The 18,431-nt window shown below is 40.6% G+C and overlaps 1 protein-coding gene across 6 annotated transcripts in view; it reads left to right on the top strand.

Annotated features, from left to right (window-relative positions):
• The window catches only part of ZNF410 (zinc finger protein 410), a 40,434-nt gene extending 23,419 nt beyond the window's left edge, over positions 1–17,015 (top strand). For 3 of the 6 annotated variants that reach the window (XM_082841595.1, XM_082841591.1, XM_082841592.1), the window contains 7 exons: positions 188–338; positions 799–980; positions 6,320–6,409; positions 8,860–8,985; positions 9,743–9,883; positions 11,250–11,377; positions 16,277–17,015. In XM_082841595.1, coding sequence (XP_082697721.1) covers positions 188–338; positions 799–980; positions 6,320–6,409; positions 8,860–8,985; positions 9,743–9,883; positions 11,250–11,377; positions 16,277–16,315 — 857 coding nt within the window. In that variant the 3' untranslated portion in view covers positions 16,316–17,015. The remainder of the gene's footprint in view (positions 1–187; positions 339–798; positions 981–6,319; positions 6,410–8,859; positions 8,986–9,742; positions 9,884–11,249; positions 11,378–16,276) is intronic. The other 3 variants (XM_082841596.1, XM_082841593.1, XM_082841594.1) reach the window with 3 other exon arrangements.
• Positions 17,016–18,431: the final 1,416 nt, after the last annotated feature.

Raw genomic sequence — 18,431 nt, 5'->3', positions numbered from 1 at the left:
TTCTGTGGATTAAGTAAGGGGATGGGGATATAGAGCCCTCTCACTTCTGTTAAATGAATGCAAAGCAAGCTGGGGAAGATGAAGGATCGATATGTGATTAATGATCACTAGGAGTGGCTTTATTGTTTGAACCAAAGTATCTGAGTGGAATCCTTCCCTAGATTATAAATATGTGACTCTATTACAGGAGAAAATGTCCACCTTGGTTCTGGTGATGGGCAACCGAAAGATTCTGGGCCCCTTCCTCAAATGGAGAAGAAGCTCAAGTGTACAGTTGAAGGCTGTGACCGGACATTTGTGTGGCCAGCTCACTTTAAGTACCACCTCAAAACTCATCGGTGAGCAAACCTGAGATTCCATACTTGGAGCTTAAGAAAGTTGATGCTTCTGAAGGAACTTGACAGAAGTCCCCCCACTTGACAGATTAAAGGAAAGCAGGGGCTCCAGCTCACTTGTGGTTAAGATGTCTTTTGTTCTTTAATAGAAACATTTGCATTGTCTCATTTACCTTGTTCAAACATTTGGCACCTAAATATCTTAGAGCAAGAGTTCTCAAATCTCATCATAAAACATAATGTCTTGGAGAACTTAAAAATTATATATAAGCTTAAGCCCCACTCTAAACCTGTGAAATCAGTATTTCAAGAAGTAGGGCATCTGTAGTTCAGGTGATTCTGATACATCTAGATTTGGGATTTACTGTCTGCCTTGAGAGTCAGTAGGAGCTTTGACTTGTCTTCTCTAGCAAAGAGCATTTTCAGGCATTGTTGCATATGTGATTTTTTTTTTTTCCCCCAGAAACGACCGCTCCTTTATCTGCCCTGCAGCAGGTTGTGGGAAAAGCTTCTATGTACTGCAGAGGCTGAAAGTGCACATGAGGACCCACAATGGGGAGAAGCCCTTTATGTGCCCCGAGTCTAACTGTGGTAAGCAGTTCACTACAGCTGGAAACCTGAAGAACCACCTGCGCATCCACACAGGTGTGTGCCACCCCAGCATTCCCGCAGGCCATTTACCGCTTGGCTCAGGGCCTGCTGGCTGTCCTTAGGAGACGAAGGTTGGGGTTGTTGCTAGAACTCTGAGGATGAAATTTCTTTTTTTCAAATGCCTCATGGCACTTTTCAGTTCTTTCAGTAACATTTATTGTCACCTCTGTGTGAGAATGGACAGTTTGATTTCTGTCTCTGGTAGCCTTAAGTAGGAAGGGATATAAGACCATCACTGATAACAATGATATGATCATATATGGACAGAAATGAGCCTTTCCAAATATCTTCAAACTTAACACAGTTGTAGTTTTGGTCATTAACATTTATTGAGTTACACAAACCACACAGATTCTGTTCTAGGCACTAAATGGGGGTAAGGTGAGGGGAAATACAAAAGCTAAGCTTAATCCCTGACTTTGAGTTTACTTTGTTGTTAGAGCCTCACAGCCTGAGAAACAGAATAGAGAAGTGACTTGTCCTGAGTCAAATAGCATGTTAATATCAACGGAGCAAAAGAAAGATATCCTGATTTCTTAATCTAAAAGCTTAAGGGTGACTTTCCAAGCCACTTGGCCCAGTTGTGTTAAGTCTCTTGCCAGAGCTTAATCACTGAACCCAGACTACTACCGTAGGATGTGTAACTATTCTTCCCACTTTCTCTTTCTCTTCCTTGTTTATTCTTGCATGCTAAAATGATAGCAGGTACAAATAAATGGCATTTAAAAGTGAAGCCCAAGCTGAAGCCACCTTTGTTCTGTGCATGTTCCTATGATTCCCTCTAGATTGACATTACCACTGGATATATTTTAGGGCAGAATAGCTCTGTTCTCAGCTCTTTCTTTCTTTCTATTTATTTATTTATTTATTTAATTTTTGGCCAGGTTGGGTCTTTGTTGCTGCACGTGGGCTTTCTTTAGTTGTGGCGAGCGGGGGCTACTCTTAGTTGCGGTGTGCGGGCTTCTCATTGCGGTGGCTTCTCTTGTTACAGAGCATGGGCTCTAGGTGCATGGGCTTCAGTAGTTGCAGCACACAGCCTCAGTAGCTGTGGCATGCGGGCTCAGTTGCTCCTCAGCATGTGGGATCTTCCCAGACCAGGGCTCGAACCTGTGTCCCCTGCCTTGGCAGGATTCTCAACCACTGTGCCACCAGGGAAGCCCCTCAGTTCTTTCTTGAAAGAGTATTCTTGCTCTAAGAAAGCAGTTTGAATAAAAGAACAGGAAAAACATCTAGCTGAATAGTTAAGGAAAGTAGTAGAATTCACTGTGCCTTATTAAATTCAGTAACCTCTTCATCCTTGTGCCACTTGTCATCTTTGTAGCATTTGATAAAAGTGAACATATTTTAAAATGCTTTCTTTTATTCAGAGTGTGACCTGATTTTTTCTCTTCATTCTGACTCTTGCCAGCTCTGCCTTGTTAATCTAATTGTTGACCAATTTCAGAATTTTGGGTTTCTCGCATTTTACTCAATGTGCTGTCTCATTTCAGTCTCAGGCTTCAATTTAATCATTTCTTCCTGGATGTCTCACAGATCTGAATCTCAGTAATTAATATAATAATAAAAGTTAGGACTTCCCTGGTAGTGCAGTGGTTGAGAATCCACCTGCCAATGCAGGGGACAGGGGTTCGAGCCCTGGTCCGGGAGGATCCCACGTGCCACGGAGCAACTAAGCCCGTGCACCACAACTACTGAGCCTGCGCTCTAGAGCCCGTGAGCCACAACTACTGAAGCCCACACACCTAGAGCCCGTGCTCCACAACAAGAGAAGCCACCGCAGTGAGAAGCCCGTGCACCACAATGAAGAGTAGCCCCCACTCGCTGCAACTAGAGAAAGCCCGCGTGCAGCAACGAAGACCCAACGCAGCCAAAAATAAATAAATTAAAAATAATAATAATAAAAAGTTAGCATTTATTAAGGCAATTTAATATGTACCAAGCACATATACATTATCTCATGTAATCTTCAAGGTACCTTTATGCTTTAGATAACTGAGTTTATTGATGGAGAAACAGAAGGTTAGAGGGTTTAGGAACTTGCCCAACATTATGCAGCTAGGAAATGGTAGAACTGGCATTTGAATTCTGATCTGACTCCAAAGCTCCTGCAAGGATTTTATTTTCAAGTGCTGACAACTCATTTTATCTCAGATGTCAAAATTGACCTCAGATCTTTATTAGTAGTAACGGTAGTAATTAAAGCTGCCAATTTTAGTGGCTTACTATGTGCCAGGCACTATGCTTAAATATATTTAACTTGTATCATTTCATCTAATTCTCAAAATAATCTTTTGAGGTTGTATTATGTTAATTTTATAGATGAAAAACTGATTCTCATAGGTTTTAAATATCTTCCCCATACTGGTAAGTGGTAGTGCCAGAATTTGAACTCAGGGCTAACCGGCTCACGCTCAACCATTATGCAGCATTGCCTCTTGAACCTCCTCCTCCTCTTTATTGCAGCAAAATCACCATCCTCTCAGTTTCCAAATAGGAAGGCCCTCTAACTTAAGGCAGCTTGATGAGATTCCTGCCACTAGATTCTGATGAATCTGTTTTGAAATCTTTTTCTGAGGTTCTTGAGTTCATCTTGTTAAACATTTAACCTTATTTATTAACTGCAATTTTCTGTTTTCCTGGTGTTTATTCTATCATATGTATGAATATATTGTTCATTCATTCGGCGACTTTTGGAGTGCCTGGCATTCTGGGGTTAGTGTGAGTATACAGATATGCTTTCCAAAAAGTTACAGACCACTGGAAAATCACAAACATTAAACCGTGTGGTACAGTCTGAAAGAACAGTATAATCTAGAGCTGTGCTCCTCCCTCCTTCAAGGCCCAGCTTCTGTATTTTCACCATACCAGCCTTACTTGCTGAGTTTCTGTTTTTCTCCTTTACTCTCTCACACTGTCACACTCATAACAGTTCTGACACCAAATGTGTTTTCCTACACCAAGCAAGTCTCTGTGACACCAGGTGGGTGTCTATAATTTAACTGAATTCTGACACTATCTGGAAACAGCGTCAGATCCCACAGGTTAAGGGCTCAGCCCCACAAGACTGCCACCTACTTCAGATGTCTATTGCAAGTAGCAAGTCCCCAGGTTACTCACAACATCTGTCTGACTTGGCTACTAATTGGAGTTCCCATGACCCCCCCCACCCCACCCCCCCGTCCCGGATTCAGTTATTTGCTAGAACAGCTCATAGAACTCAGGGAAACATGTCTACCAGTTTATTATGTAATAAAGGATATGATAAAGGATACAGGTGAGCAGCCAGACAAAGAGATACACAGGGTGAAGTCTGGAATAGTCCCAGGCACGGGAGCTTCTGTCCCTGTGGAGTTGGGGTGTGCCACTCTCTTGGCACATAGACATGTTCACCAGCCCAGAGGCTCTCTGAACCCTGTACTTTTGGAATTTTTATGGAGGTTTCATCACGTAGGCATGATTGATGATTAATCCATTTCCAGGCCCTCTCTCCTCTCTGGAAAATGGGGGTAGGGCTGAAAATCTCAAGCTTCTAATCATGGCTTGGTCTTTCTGGTGACTCGCCCCCATCCAGGAGCCCACCAAGAGTCACCTCATTAGAAGAGACACTGCTGTCACCCAGTAAATTCTAAGGGGTTAGGAATTCTGTGTCAGGAATCACTGTCAAAGACCAAATATTAGAACAACAGATTATCCTAGTGCTCATATCACTTAAAAAATTACAAGGAGTTCAGGAGCTCTGCATCAGGAGCTAGGATCCAAGATTAAATGTTAGAACAAAAAATTCTAGCACCCCTGTGTACAAGGGTTTTAAAGCTGTGTGTCAGGAACTGGGGCAAAGACCAATATATATACTTATTTCACACTTGTCGTTTTCTGAACTTGCCTTGGGCGCTCTCAGTTTCAAGGCTGTGCTCATACTAGTCCTTATGCCTGAAATTTCCTTTCATCCTTGTCATCTTTAAAGAGCAGCTTAAATTCAGCTTCTTTAAAAAGAGAAGTTACCGGGCTTCCCTGGTGGCGCAGTGGTTGAGAGTCCACCTGCTGATGCAGGGGACACAGGTTCGTGCCCTGGTCCGGGAAGATCCCACATACTGGGCCCGTAAGCCATGGCCGCTGAGCCTGCGCGTCCGGAGCCTGTGCTCCACAACGGGAGAGGCCACAACAGTGAGAGGCCCGCATACCACAAAAAAAAAAAAAAAAAAAGTTACCACAGTAAGAATTCCTCCCCTTTATAATTGCATATAGCACTTTTTTATACCAGAATTAAAGTCATTTATGAATACGTTTATCTCTCACTAGGTGGTGACCCTTGGGAGATACGGACTGCATCTCTGATTTTTTTCACTTTTTATTTTGAAACAATTATAGACTCATGAGAAGTCACAAAAAGAGTACAAAGAGTTCTGTATGTGCTTCACCCAGCTTCCACTCAGAAGTGACATCTTATGTAACCATAGTACAGTATCAAAACCAGAAAGTCAACAGTACTGTCAGTCTACAGACCTCATTCAGTTTTCACCGTGCATCTTTGATTTTTAAAATAACAAAGTAATGCTGTAGAAAATGAAAATTATGGAAAAGCACAAGAAGAAAAATCATAATACCACTATCAGGTTATAACTACTGTTAACACATTGTGAGATTTTTTTGTGTACCTCTCACTAAACAGCTGTTTTTATTTGTTTGCTTTTATAAGATGGGATTATGTAATACCTATTTTATAACCTTTTTTTGTGTGTGTGTGGTATGCGGGCCTCTCACTGTTGTGGCCTCTCCTGTCGCGGAGCACAGGCTCCGGACGCACAGGCCCAGTGGCCACGGCTCACGGGCCCAGCCGCTCCGCGGCATGTGGGATCCTCCCAGACCGGGGCATGAACCCGTCTCCCCTGCACTGGCAGGTGGACTCCCAACCACTGCGCCACCAGGGAAGCCCCCTATTTTATAACCTTTAAAAATCTGTACTCTTAAATGGATCTAGAAACTCAATCTTAAAGAGAATTGATGTAAGGTAAAAATCCTGAGAGTGTATACACTGTTTTCCTGATATCCTCAGAAGGGATGGGATCACCAAAGAAGGTAGCTCAGTGCAGCTGGGGCTCAGCCCCTGAGGAGGGAGGAGGAAGTATGCTCAGAGGCAGCTACTCTAAAGAAAAGGGCAGGGCTGTCTGCAGGGCTGTGACTGAGAGGTGACACCTGCTGGATAGTCCGGTTGAAATTATATAGCGTGAATTCAGGAAATCAGAGTAAGTTTTTGGAAACAGGAAAAGGTTGATGGGAAAAGAGAATAATAGTTCATCAGAAGAGTGAGTCTTTATCTTATTTTCTGTCTCTAGGAGAGAAGCCTTTCCTTTGTGAAGCCCAAGGATGTGGCCGTTCCTTTGCTGAGTATTCTAGTCTTCGAAAACATTTGGTCGTTCACTCAGGTACTAGAACCTGTGCCATTCATAGATTTCAGGGAAGATGGAGAGGCAAAAGGGTAAAAGGTTAGGGTAGTGGTATAAAGAGATCTAAAGAGAAACAAACTGTTCACCATAAAGTTTCCTCCCTATCCTGACAGAACCAGAAATCAAGGCCCTTGATGCTTGCATTCAAAGGGTCATATAATCAAGGAGAAAATATCTAATTATTATTATTTTCAACTGAGCCATTGAACTGCATTCTAATTGAGACCTTTTTCTGAGGGAATCAACAAATTTATTTGGCACTACACTGGGTACTTTATAAGTTACATCAGATATGGTCCATGGAGTTATTCAGAGCAGACTTGCCAAGGCAGAAGTGAACTCGAAGTGGAGAGAGATTCTAAAATGGAATCTGGTAATTGTTCAAATGGCTAGCCATGGGGAGCAAAGGGAAGCCAGAATGGGAGGAGTGGGGAGAAGGAACTAGAAGTTATTTATCATGAAGACAGCAAAACCGTTCAGTGGGAGCAAAGGAGTTGGAGAGGTATAATCAGTCAGGGATGTGAATTTCAGAGCTGAGATCCTAGGGGTAGAGCAGTTTTTTAATATGATGACAGATTCTAAGCAGAGATAGCAAACTGATAGCCTGTGGATTAGATGTGGACTTCCAGATGTGTTTTGCTTGGTTTGTAGAGTGTTTTCATTTTACTGTTCTTTATTTTATTACGTAAAATTTTGTCAAACATACATAACAGTAGAGAAAAATACTTTTTTACATAACAATAATGCTGTTATCATATCTATCAAAATTAACAATAACTCCTTGGTTTTATCTGAGATTCACTCCATGTTTAATTTTTTTCCAATTGTCTCAAAAATGTCTTTTAAAGTGCCTTTGTTTAAATCAGGATCCAACAAGGTCCACTCGTTGCACTTGGCTAGTAAGTCTTCTGGAATCTAGATCTATCTGTACTTTTTGTTTTTCATGCTATAGACTTATTGCACAACAGAGTCAGTTGGTCCTGTAGCTCATCCCACGTTCTGAATTTGTTGGTTTGCCTCCTTTTCTGTCATTTAACTTGTTCCCCTATATTTCCTAAAAGCTTCAAAGGTTCAAAGATTTTGGCAAGGTTATGTTATAGGTGGTTGTGTTTCATTTTGCATCACATCAGGAGGCATACTGAGCCTAGTTGTCAAAATTGATCAGTTGGTTCAGGTGGTAACACCCTGATCCCCACATTGTAATGTTCCCTAGCAGCCTTATGGTTTTATCTCTGAATGATGCCTGAATTCGTTATTTCAGCAGGGTTGTAAAATGTTATTTTTCTAATTCTATTATTCACATTTGTTAGCCAGAATTCTTCTGTATAATGGGTCTCTATCAACTAGGGCTATTTGGTAATTTGTACACAAAAGGCAGGATAAATGTGTAATTCTTTTAACTGTGAGTTTTCAGAATAAGAAATTGGTACTCTGGTTACTTCTAGTAGTGTCATTTTCACTGCTTTTTTTTTCTCTCTCTCATTAATATTATCTTGAATTCATGTGTTTCTACATATTCACTGTATTTCAATCCATTATAGTTAATTTTTAACAGCTTTTGGACCTATTAATGCACATACCTTAAAGTTCACCCATTGTAAGTATACACATCAGTGATTTTTAGAAAATATATAGGATTGTACAATCACCACCACAATCCAGTTTTAGAACACTTGCATCACACCAAAAGTTCCTTTGTGCCCCTTTGCTGTCAGTTCCTGCTCCCACCCCCAGATCCAGGCAGTCATTGACCAGCTTTCTGGCTCTCTATATTCTGCCTCTTCTGGAAATTTTCTGGTCATTTCACTTAGTTTTGCTATCTACTAGTCCCCTGTAGGCATAAGGGTTTTCTTTGTTTTTGTTCTTTGGCATAAGTTTTTGACCCCGCTCTAAGTGTGGTTGTCTGGGTAGGTGGGATAGAAGTTGAGGGTTTCAGACTTGAGGACCTAAGGGATAGTTCAGATCATTGTGTAGAAGAACCACCAGTGTGAACATTGAAGACTGGGAGTTATGGCAGGAAACGGGATAAAGGTATATTATGAATCCAGGGTTGGAATCCTTGAGGCTAGTGCATGTCCTTGAGGTCCATGGAAGACTGTATCTGAAAAGGGAAGTAAATATTCTGTGTCTACCATGATCTTATACCAGAGAAGTTGTTTTGTGGAAGCAGCAGTACAGTGGGTCTGGAGAGTACTGGAGGCTGGGAGCAGTGAGTGTGCTAAGCCCTCCTGGTGTACTTTCCAGCCTTCCCCTGTGTACTGAAGGTTGAGAGGCTGGGGGAAGGTGCGGCATGGGAGAAGGAGTAGCCTCTTAATGTTTAGTTTAACATCCTCTGGGCTTCTCCATCTAGGGCTTGAGTCCATTCTCTTGCTGTCAGAAATGTACCCTGTCTTTTTGGCTCCCCTGTCTTAACCGGGTCTGTGTTTCAGGAGAGAAGCCACATCAGTGTCAAGTCTGTGGGAAGACCTTCTCTCAGAGTGGGAGCAGGAATGTGCACATGAGAAAGCATCACTTGCAGATGGGAGCAGCTGGGAGTCAAGAGCAGGAACAAACTGGTAAGGAGAAGAGGGTATAGTGGAGGGCTATATTTTGGGGGTTCAAAAAGCCAAATAACTGGCCTGTCTGATGTGGAAATTTTCTGATTCTATTTTGGGTAGAGAGATTGGTCTCATTTGATGGACTAGTGGTTTCCAAATGTAGCTGTACAGTAAAATCGTTTGCAAGCTTTTAAAACATATATTGTGTATTGCTTGTCTACCCCTCCCCCCCCAGCAAAACAAAACAACCTGATAAATGAGATTACTTGGTAGTAAAATCCTGGAGTCTATAATTTTGAAAGTTCCTCTAGTGAGTTTGATGGTAACTGGTGCTGATCCATGAACCATCATTTGAGTGTCACTGTGATGAAGGTTTCTGTATGACAAGAGTTTAAGCATTTTTTACTTATCAGTCATGACTCCCTTTTTACCCTAGCTTAAATTTGATAATATGTTTTTATTATTATTCCTTTCCATGTCTTTCCTTAATCAATTATTTTATTCTAAATACTCCTTTCTAAGGATGCACCCATCCCATTTTATATGTTTGTTATCCAGATGCTGATCACAAGCAAGGGTATTTATCCATGAGGCTCAAACTCTTCCCTTCTAGGTTTATTTTTGCTTCCCAAAAGTAAGTGAAATAGAGGAGGTGGCATCCAAGGTACAGGTTAACTTTTAGTTCTGAAAAAAAAGCCAGCTTCTCGTGAAGGAAAATGGGGACCAGGCACAGCCTTGACTGCTGTATGTCTCTCACATCCTATTCTCTGTGCAGCTGAGCCACTAATGGGCAGTAGTTTGCTTGAAGAGGCTTCAGTAACCAGTAAAAACCTGGTGTCTATGAATTCTCAGCCCAGCCTTGGTGGAGAGTCCTTGAACCTACCAAATACCAATTCTATCCTAGGAGTTGATGATGGTAAGACTTTCAACTCTCCTTTATTTGGGGAAAATGGGCTGCAACTAGGGACTAAGGAATGGGGTTTTCTCCAAAATGGAGGTTTTAATTAATTTCATTTCTTGTGAGTAGAAATGGTATGATTGAGTAGCATTTGTGTTGTCTCTGGAGTGGAAAAGTGAATATTTTAAAAAGTTTTTTCATTGAAAAGATAATGTTACAAAAGAATAAAAAGTTTTAAGAAGAAAATTATCCATAATCCTAGCATCCTAGCCCAACTGTTTCTATCTTTCCTATTGCAGTTATGGAAGAACTTAACTTTTAAAATATTTAAACAGAACATAACCAGGTTTTACAGAGGAGAATTAAAGCAATTTCTCCATACCTTCAAAAGCCATATCTTCTGGAGAAAAGAAAGGGCTCTCTAGGAAACAGTTGCTCCTCTCTGGTATAGAAATTTCACCCAAGTTACACAGGCCAGGCCCTCTTCTCTGAAAAACTTAACAGGTGAGGTCAGCATGCATTTATTCAGTGCCTAATGTGTACCTGGCACCATGGGAAAGAAAAGTAGAAGACAGGGACCTTAAAATCTAGTTCAGAAGTCAAAACTTACATATGTGAAACAACATTGAGTGAGTAGAAGATAGTGTATAAGCAAACGTTAAGTTATGTGGTATCCTGGAAGAGCAATATAAGCTAGAAAGCCCCTAGAAGGTACCCTTAATTTATTTGAGAGCTAAGTGGTTTATGTGTAAGCAATTTCCAGAAGATTTTCGTGGTGATTCTGCTGATGAACATTTAATAAGTCTGAGATCCTTTGTTTTCGTTACTCATATCCCAGTCAGTCAGTTTTGGGTATAAAGACCATGTTTGTGTAACTTATATATGGAGCCTACAAGGCCCAGAGTGTGCTTCCACAATAAGCCTCTTCTGTTTCATAAATGATACTAAGGAGGAAAGTCTCAAGGGAGGAAGAGACAGTGAGAAGGAACTTTGGAGCCAGGTTTAAGCTCTTGACTAGCACGTATTGCACTATTTCCATCACTGGTGACTGCTTTAAGCGTTGGCTCTGGTTCCCTGATTCATAAGCAATTTTTAATCCAGTTAATAGTGCTAAAGCCATATTACTCTAAATTGGCATACTGAAAAATGGTCAGCTGTTATATCAAGATTTCTTGCCTTTTTTTCCCATCCCCCTTTTGTAGTACTTTGCAAATTCACTGATAGTGATTATCAGGCAGGAATTAATTTGGAAGAAACACAGGAATGTGGGATTCAGTTTTTCAGGGAACAGTTTTAAGTGTTCTTAATGAGAGACTTGATAATGAAGGTAGGTAGGTAGATCTGTGGATTCACTTTGCATTGAAACATTTTTCTGCTGTTTCAGAGGTGCTTGCTGAAGGATCCCCACGTCCTCTGTCTTCAGTGCCTGATGTGACGCATCATTTGGTGACCATGCAGTCAGGGAGGCAGTCATATGAGGTGTCTGTCTTAACTGCCGTAAATCCACAGGAGGTAAAACTGTCTCTTGCCCTTACTTTGTTTCTGTGGAGATTAATGTGGAGAATGATTGGGAATCTATTTCCGAGGATCTGAAAAAATTCTCCAATTCCCCTTTCCTGGAGACTTAGATTAGAATATCTTACCTTAAGCTAAGCATGAGTCCAGGTTTGAAAAGAACCTGAGTATTAGGGTCTGCTGAATTGGGAGATTGGTCATTCACAGCTGGGACTCTGAGCTCTAGTTTCCTTGATACACATGCCCTAATTAATGAGATCCGCTCCTCCTGTTCTTGCCTCACTTGCGATGAAGATGCTTTTATTTTATAAAGAAAATAACATCCTGGGACAAAGTAGTCCTTGAGCAAAAAAGATAGTGACAAAATCATTAGAAATAATTATCATTCATTTTGCTAGGGCCAGTTGTCTCGGAGATACCAGGCTGAACCAACTGGGCATATGGGAATGTGTCCACTTGCTTGTTGAGTGAGAACCATCATCTAAATCAAAGGGGGCTTTTAGATTGATTCTAAGCACCCCTTACTCTGTTTTTTTGGCTCTGACCCGGAAAACAGAATGAAACCAGTTGGGCTTCTAGAATCTTAGGATATTTTATTGGCCTTATGTCGTGGAGGTAGATTACTTCCTCATGAGCTCGTTTCATATGTATAAGCTTTTGCCAAAGCCTGTATATTCTGGCTTTGGTGTTATAGTATCTTTCACTTTTCCTTTCATTATAGCCTGTAGACCACAGTCCGCTGTTAAAGCATTCAAATGACTCTGCCTCCTATATTGAATGGTCTCAATTTTTCTGTAATATTTCTGAGGATATCCAGGATCAGAAGGCTCTGGGCATGCATGCTAATGTTTCTTCCAGGACCTTTCCTTGTATTCATCATTGCGACCCATTGTCTCAGTCTTGCTTATGTTATATTGAAAGTTTTTGCTATTTGGTATTTGGTTCTTTCCTAAGTCACCTTCTCCTGGTAACTGCTTTGGAACATGTCTCACCTGTGGAGTCTTCCTTTATTTGTTCCCCTCTTCGTTTATCTATTTAAAATGTTTTATTATGGAAGTTTTCAAAGAGTATAAATACTGAGAACGAGAATAGTATAGTGAATCCATGTACTTGTCACCCATCTTCAACAATTAACTCTCTACTGTTCTTATCACTTCCTTCCTACTGTTTGCTGTTGGTGTTTTATTTGTACTGCGGTATTTGTACTGCAGTATTTATTTGTACTGCAGTATTAAATCAAATCATAGACATTTCATCTGTAAATATTTCTCTGTTATTTTTTCATATCTTTATTATACCCAATAAAATTAACAATAATTTATTGATATCCTCTGATTCTTAGCCTTCTGAATTTTTTCTCAGAAAGAATCTTTTTATGGTTGGTTGGTTTGAATTAGAATTCAAACAAAGCCTATACATTGCATTTGGTTAATAATTCTCTTTCTCTCTAATAGTCCTCCCCCTCTTTTTTTCAGTATGGCTATCTATTTAAGGAATTGGGTTGTTTGTCTTATAGCATTTCCCACATTCTGATTTTGGTTGATTGACTCCTTTTGTTGTTTGATATATTTCTCTATCCACAGACTTCCTGAAAACTGGTAATTACGTTTAGAGGCTTGATTAGATTACCGTTTGTTTTTCCTCTTGGCAAGAATATTTTATAGGTGGTACTCTTGCTTCCTACTACATCTCATCAGGAGACACGTGATATTTGGTTGTTCTCCTCTTACTGATCTCAAGATTGACCAGTGGGTTATGTAAAAGTTTTGGCAACCATTACTGATCATGGCCTAGATCTGTTTTTTCATTAGGGCTTGCAAAACAGTGATACCTTATTCTCTTTTTTCTTCTGCTTTTATTAACTGTGATTCTTCTATAAAAGAAATACTTGCATTAACTATTGGGTTGCTCTGAAATAGTTCAGGAAAGTCATCCCCTTCTTTTTGTACCTAGTACAAATTATTATCCTGACATACCAATCCACAACACTCAACGTTCTCTCTCTTTTTTTTTTTTTTTTTTGCGGTACTTGGGCCTCTCACTGTTGTGGCCTCTCCCATTGCTGAGCACAGGCTCCGGACACGCAGGCTCAGCGGCTATGGCTCACGGGCCCAGGCACTCCGCGGCACGTGGGATCTTCCCGGACCGGGGCATGAACCCGTGTCCCCTGTATCGGCAGGCGGACTCTCAACCACTGTGCCACCAGGGAAGCCCCCAACGTTTTCTTTTTTTATATTTGAAACTTTGGAGTTTTTCTCTCCCATACTGCTAAATACCTTTTTTAATTGAAGCACTCCAGATTACCCCAAATAAATGCCAGATGAATAAAGATAATTCATTCAACAGATATTATGTACCTGATGTGTGCAAGGCACTCTGCTGGGTACTAGTTATACAGTAGTAAACAAAATATAATCTCTATCTCAAAGAGCTTAGAGTCAGAGTTAGGACCTCTGCCTTTCATAACTCCATAGCTATGTAAATGATGCCCCTGGAGTTGTGCTGTACAGTTTAGAATGGGAAGGGCAACAGGTCAGTGAACTGGCAATTTTTATACCGGGTAGTAGTGTTAGTCTTGGGGGAAGTCAGGGAATAAGTTTTAGAGTTTAAGTTGAGACCTGAGGGATGAATAGCAATCATCTTGATGGAGAAGTGGGAGAGATTTGAAGAAATTGAACAGGCGTAAAGGTAGCAATGTGTACAAAGGAGAGGGAGCACGCCTGACTATGCAACCACAAAGGGTTGAGTGTGATGGACATGGAATGGAGAGATTGGTGTGGGATGGAAAAATGAGAGCAGGAAAGACAAGCTGGTTCTTCTCTTTAAGGGCCTTATAGGACATGATTTTATCCTGGGGGCACTGGGTAGCCACTGCATGGTTTTAAATGGGGTATGACATGGTCAGATTTGTGTATGCAGAAAGTCCAGTAATAGCACATTTGTTCTCTTGAACCTGTAGCTGGCTTCCGAGTGTCCTTGTCTGGGAGATGCTCACTCACAGCCTCAGGCAGACACAATAACACGGACTACCTAAAAAGAAAAACAAAGGAAAACTTGGCCTTCACTCCAGGAGAACACAAAGGGCCTTTAAGTCCTGTGTACCCAGTTTCAGAATGGAAGCCTCAGATGCTTAATAGAAAAATATTAACACCGCAAGAGGAAAGTGCTGCCCTTAGATGTAGTTGAAAATCCTTCACTGTCACTTTTTCCTCATGGATCCTTATGTATTTACAAATATAACTTCTGTCTGAGCCTCACTTCTTTTGTCTTTCCTTTACTATACCATTATTACCTTCCTCCCATCAAGGCATTTTCATTGCTCATCCCCTCCTTTTCCTTCTGAAGGTGGGCTTATCACATCCTTCAATACCTTCATTTTTTTTCAAGCTATAAGCCCCTAAAGGCTCCAGGCTTCATCCTCTTCCTCATCCGGGGTCCAGGTACTGACTGTTCCTCCAGTGAGTGAGGAATATTGACTCCTTAGGGATTATTCTCAGATGCCAGAGAAGGAGAAGGCAATAGCAACCCTTAAAACAACACACGCCCATTCCAAATTGTTTTTTAAAGATCACCATGCATTGTAGATCAGACCTGTAAGAATCTGCTGATGCACTTCTAATTGGACTCCTGTAAATATGCTCTAAAAATAAAAATAACTTATCAAGAACAAGTGTCAGAAATTATCATGGAAAGTATATGAAAAACTACAAGTTAACTCTCACTCAGATGGTTCAAATTGGGCAATTCTGATTTCTCCTCAGTGTGGCCAGGTCTTCTGAGAATCAGACAGAGGACTCATTGTGCAGACCCAGCTGAGACCCCAGGGCTTTTGACCTTCTGTGGACTAAAGGTCATCCCAAATGGGGCTCCATAGCCACACTGACTTCACATTCTTGAATTCAAGAACCAGTATAAGTGATTGCCAGTTAGCTTTGACTATATAGAATATTTCCCAAATAAAACAAGGAGGAAAACAGAAATTACAAATTCTTTAACATTTCTCATAAAGTGCCATTGCTAAGTTACAGTGTAAACATCTGGATCTTGGTCTAGATTAAAAATACACCATTCCTAATCTCTACCACACAGTATCAAATGAAATCTGTGCTTTCTTTCTCTAAGTTTAAAATTTTTCTTTAAATTCCATACCATTGAATTCTACTATGTAAATTACCTTCATCTAAATTAAGATCACCAAATAAATATATCTCCAGCTCTAGAATTTATCTGATTAGATTTTAACAATGTTTATTCTGTTTTCACTGTATTATTCCCATCTCATTTTCTTTTCATAATAAAATGGAACCCAATTTCATCAATTATTATACAAAAACACCTTTCAACAGGAACCTTGAATGTAGAGTAGAATGTCCACGGTAGCTGCCACCCTGTTGGAGACTCTCAGGCTTGTCTTCCCTCATCACAGGAAAGGTATTTTAAGCCCAGGAAATCCCTGGATTTTTCATGAGTGAGTTGTAGCTCTCACGTAGAACTCCATTCCTTTTACTTCTTCTTGAGCCTTCAGCCTGTACTTTGGCTAACTGACTGATGTAAGATTTTTGGTTCCACCAGTTCTGATTTCCCTGTGGTTATAGATTCCTCCATCACTGACTAGTGAGTATGTGATAACACAAATAATAGTTTGGCTTATAGGATATTATAATTATTATCAGGATATTTTACTGCTATAGTAGGAATGGTCAAAGTGCTGTCCCAAGGCCAGTATATAAATGAGATCTATCAGTCTGTGCATATCTTCTGATTTGGAACTAGCTGTCCCTGACTCACCCCTGCAATGCATTCCCCACCCCCAATTGTAAACCTTTCACTTAGTATGAATTATTTTTCCTGTTATTCACTGGTAACTATTCCAGATTTGTTTTTAATCTCTTACAGTTACTAAACCAAGGAGATTTAACTGAAGGACGGACATGAGCATGGGTGCTGACTCCTGGAAGATCAGCTCTACCTGATCCCAGAGTGCATGTAGTGGGAACAGGATGCTTATGGCTCACAGTCTGCCAGAACCAAAATGAATCTGTGAAGGACAGGACCCCACTTTTGCCTCTGTTCATCTTTCCTGGCCTAGAAGATGACTGTAGGAGAGCTTCTCTTCAACTACCATCTGATTCAGACAAGAAAGAAAGCAGTGAATGTGGGCTGGGTAACTGTACCTACCTCTCTTCCCACTGCACAATTTTGGGATAGACTTCTCCCAAAAGTGAATTTGATTATTTGTTGGCTGAAGTTTCTCAGTAAGACTGTTGAGGGGAGGTTTTCCTTTGAAGAGTTTTCATCCCATACTGAGCTGTCTTTTCACATGGGTGAACTAAATCCTGCCACCAACCATAAAACTTCACCAAGAAGTTAAGCTTTCAAGATGCCTTGTTGCTTTCGAGAAGGGAGTGATGTCAGTTCTGTTGTGACATTCTCCCTTTAGCAACCTGAGTAAGAGACTCTCTGTCACTGGTCTTCAAAAAAATAAATTACTTGAATCCCTGCTTGTCCCAGGCTGAGGTACTATCTTGTCCTATACACCTCTACTTGGCCACTTTGCTTTCTTTGTTTATGGAACGTACAGTAGCATGTTAAGAGGTGGTTTGTTTTTTGCTTTTTGTTTTTTTAAGTTAAAAATCACCTGATTCAGAGCTTCAATTGTTTTTCCTTTAAATAAACAAAACAGCCAGTCAGTTCTTTGGCTCCTTGTTTTAAACAAAATTTGTTTCCTTTTGAGAGGAGATTAAGAAAATAATTCAGTCTTTCCCTTTAAGATAGGGCACTGATTTACCCTCAGGAGTCCATGCAGGTAAAACCGAGCTCAGAAGTCTTCGGGAAGATGACATGAGCATCTTCATCTCCAACTAGCAAACCCACGTGGTAGTTATCAGAGTGTATCATTCTTGTCATCACCAAAAGGACCATGTTTGAGTCTGGAAAAATGGCAATAATAGCAGATATTTTTGAATATTTCCAGAAAGATACTTTTAAAAACATGAGAAAGGTTCTTCTGTCAGAGTAGGCACTCTTGCTACCATCATCCTGTCTTCAGAGTTACTGAGAGAGAATATTTCATTATTATTGGTGAGAAGAAAAGTATCCAGAGATCACCTACTAGAAAATCATGGCTGTCAGAAGTTTCAAATTTATTAAAATGAACCTCATGCTAACATAGTACACACATGCACACAGTGACACATTCTAAGCAGATAACAGCAAAGAATTAACTGCTGTTTTAAATAAAGTAATTATAGTTCTTAATTTGTTAATGACATGCATAATTATCCTGTGCTAGATAGACTGAGTTCATATCAATTACTTGTATTCTTAAAATGCCAGTTTTGGCTTCCAGTAGCCTTACTTTTATACTAGAACAGTGGTTTTCAACCAAGGACATTTTGCCACCCAGGGGACTTTTCGTAATATCTGGAGACATTTTTGGTTGTCATAACTGAGGAGAGGGGTGCTATTGGCATCTAGTAAATAGAGGTCAGGGGTACTGCTAACCATCCTACAATGTATAGCTCCCTCACCCAGCATAGACTCATCTGGCCCAAAATATCAGTAGTGCTGAGGCTAAGAAACCCCGTATTTGGGGTTGCAAATTTGTCATCCCCCATGGGCTAATCTGATATACAAACATGTTTTGTTTTTCCCACATATTATTTCCAAATAATTTTTTTTTTTTTGGCTGGGCTGCGCAGCTTGTGGGATCTTAGTTCCCCGATCAGGGATTGAACCCCACGCCCTTGGCAGTGAAAGCGTGGAGTCCTAACCACTGGACGGCCAGGGAATTCCCAGTAAGTTTTAAATTAGTTGCCGACATGCACATTTCTGGTTTCTGTTGAAAATGTGGTTTATCTGGCAATTCTGGGCCTGTATTCTATCAGGGTTGATATTCTCTAGTCTCTACTATCTCCTACTAATCTGACAGCCAGCCCATTTGACCCATGTGTTTCCTGACTAGCCTCTGTAGGCATTTGGGCTTATGCCCTTTTTTCTGTACCTGTATGCTTAAGTGTGAGGCACAAAGCAAGAACCCTTAATTAGCTCT

This window comes from Leucopleurus acutus (genome assembly GCF_964270905.1).
Source record: "Leucopleurus acutus genome assembly, chromosome: 1".
Lineage (NCBI taxonomy): Eukaryota > Metazoa > Chordata > Mammalia > Artiodactyla > Delphinidae > Leucopleurus > Leucopleurus acutus.
The sequence above is the reverse complement of the archived record's forward strand: the minus strand, read 5'-3'. Positions and strand labels throughout refer to the sequence as shown.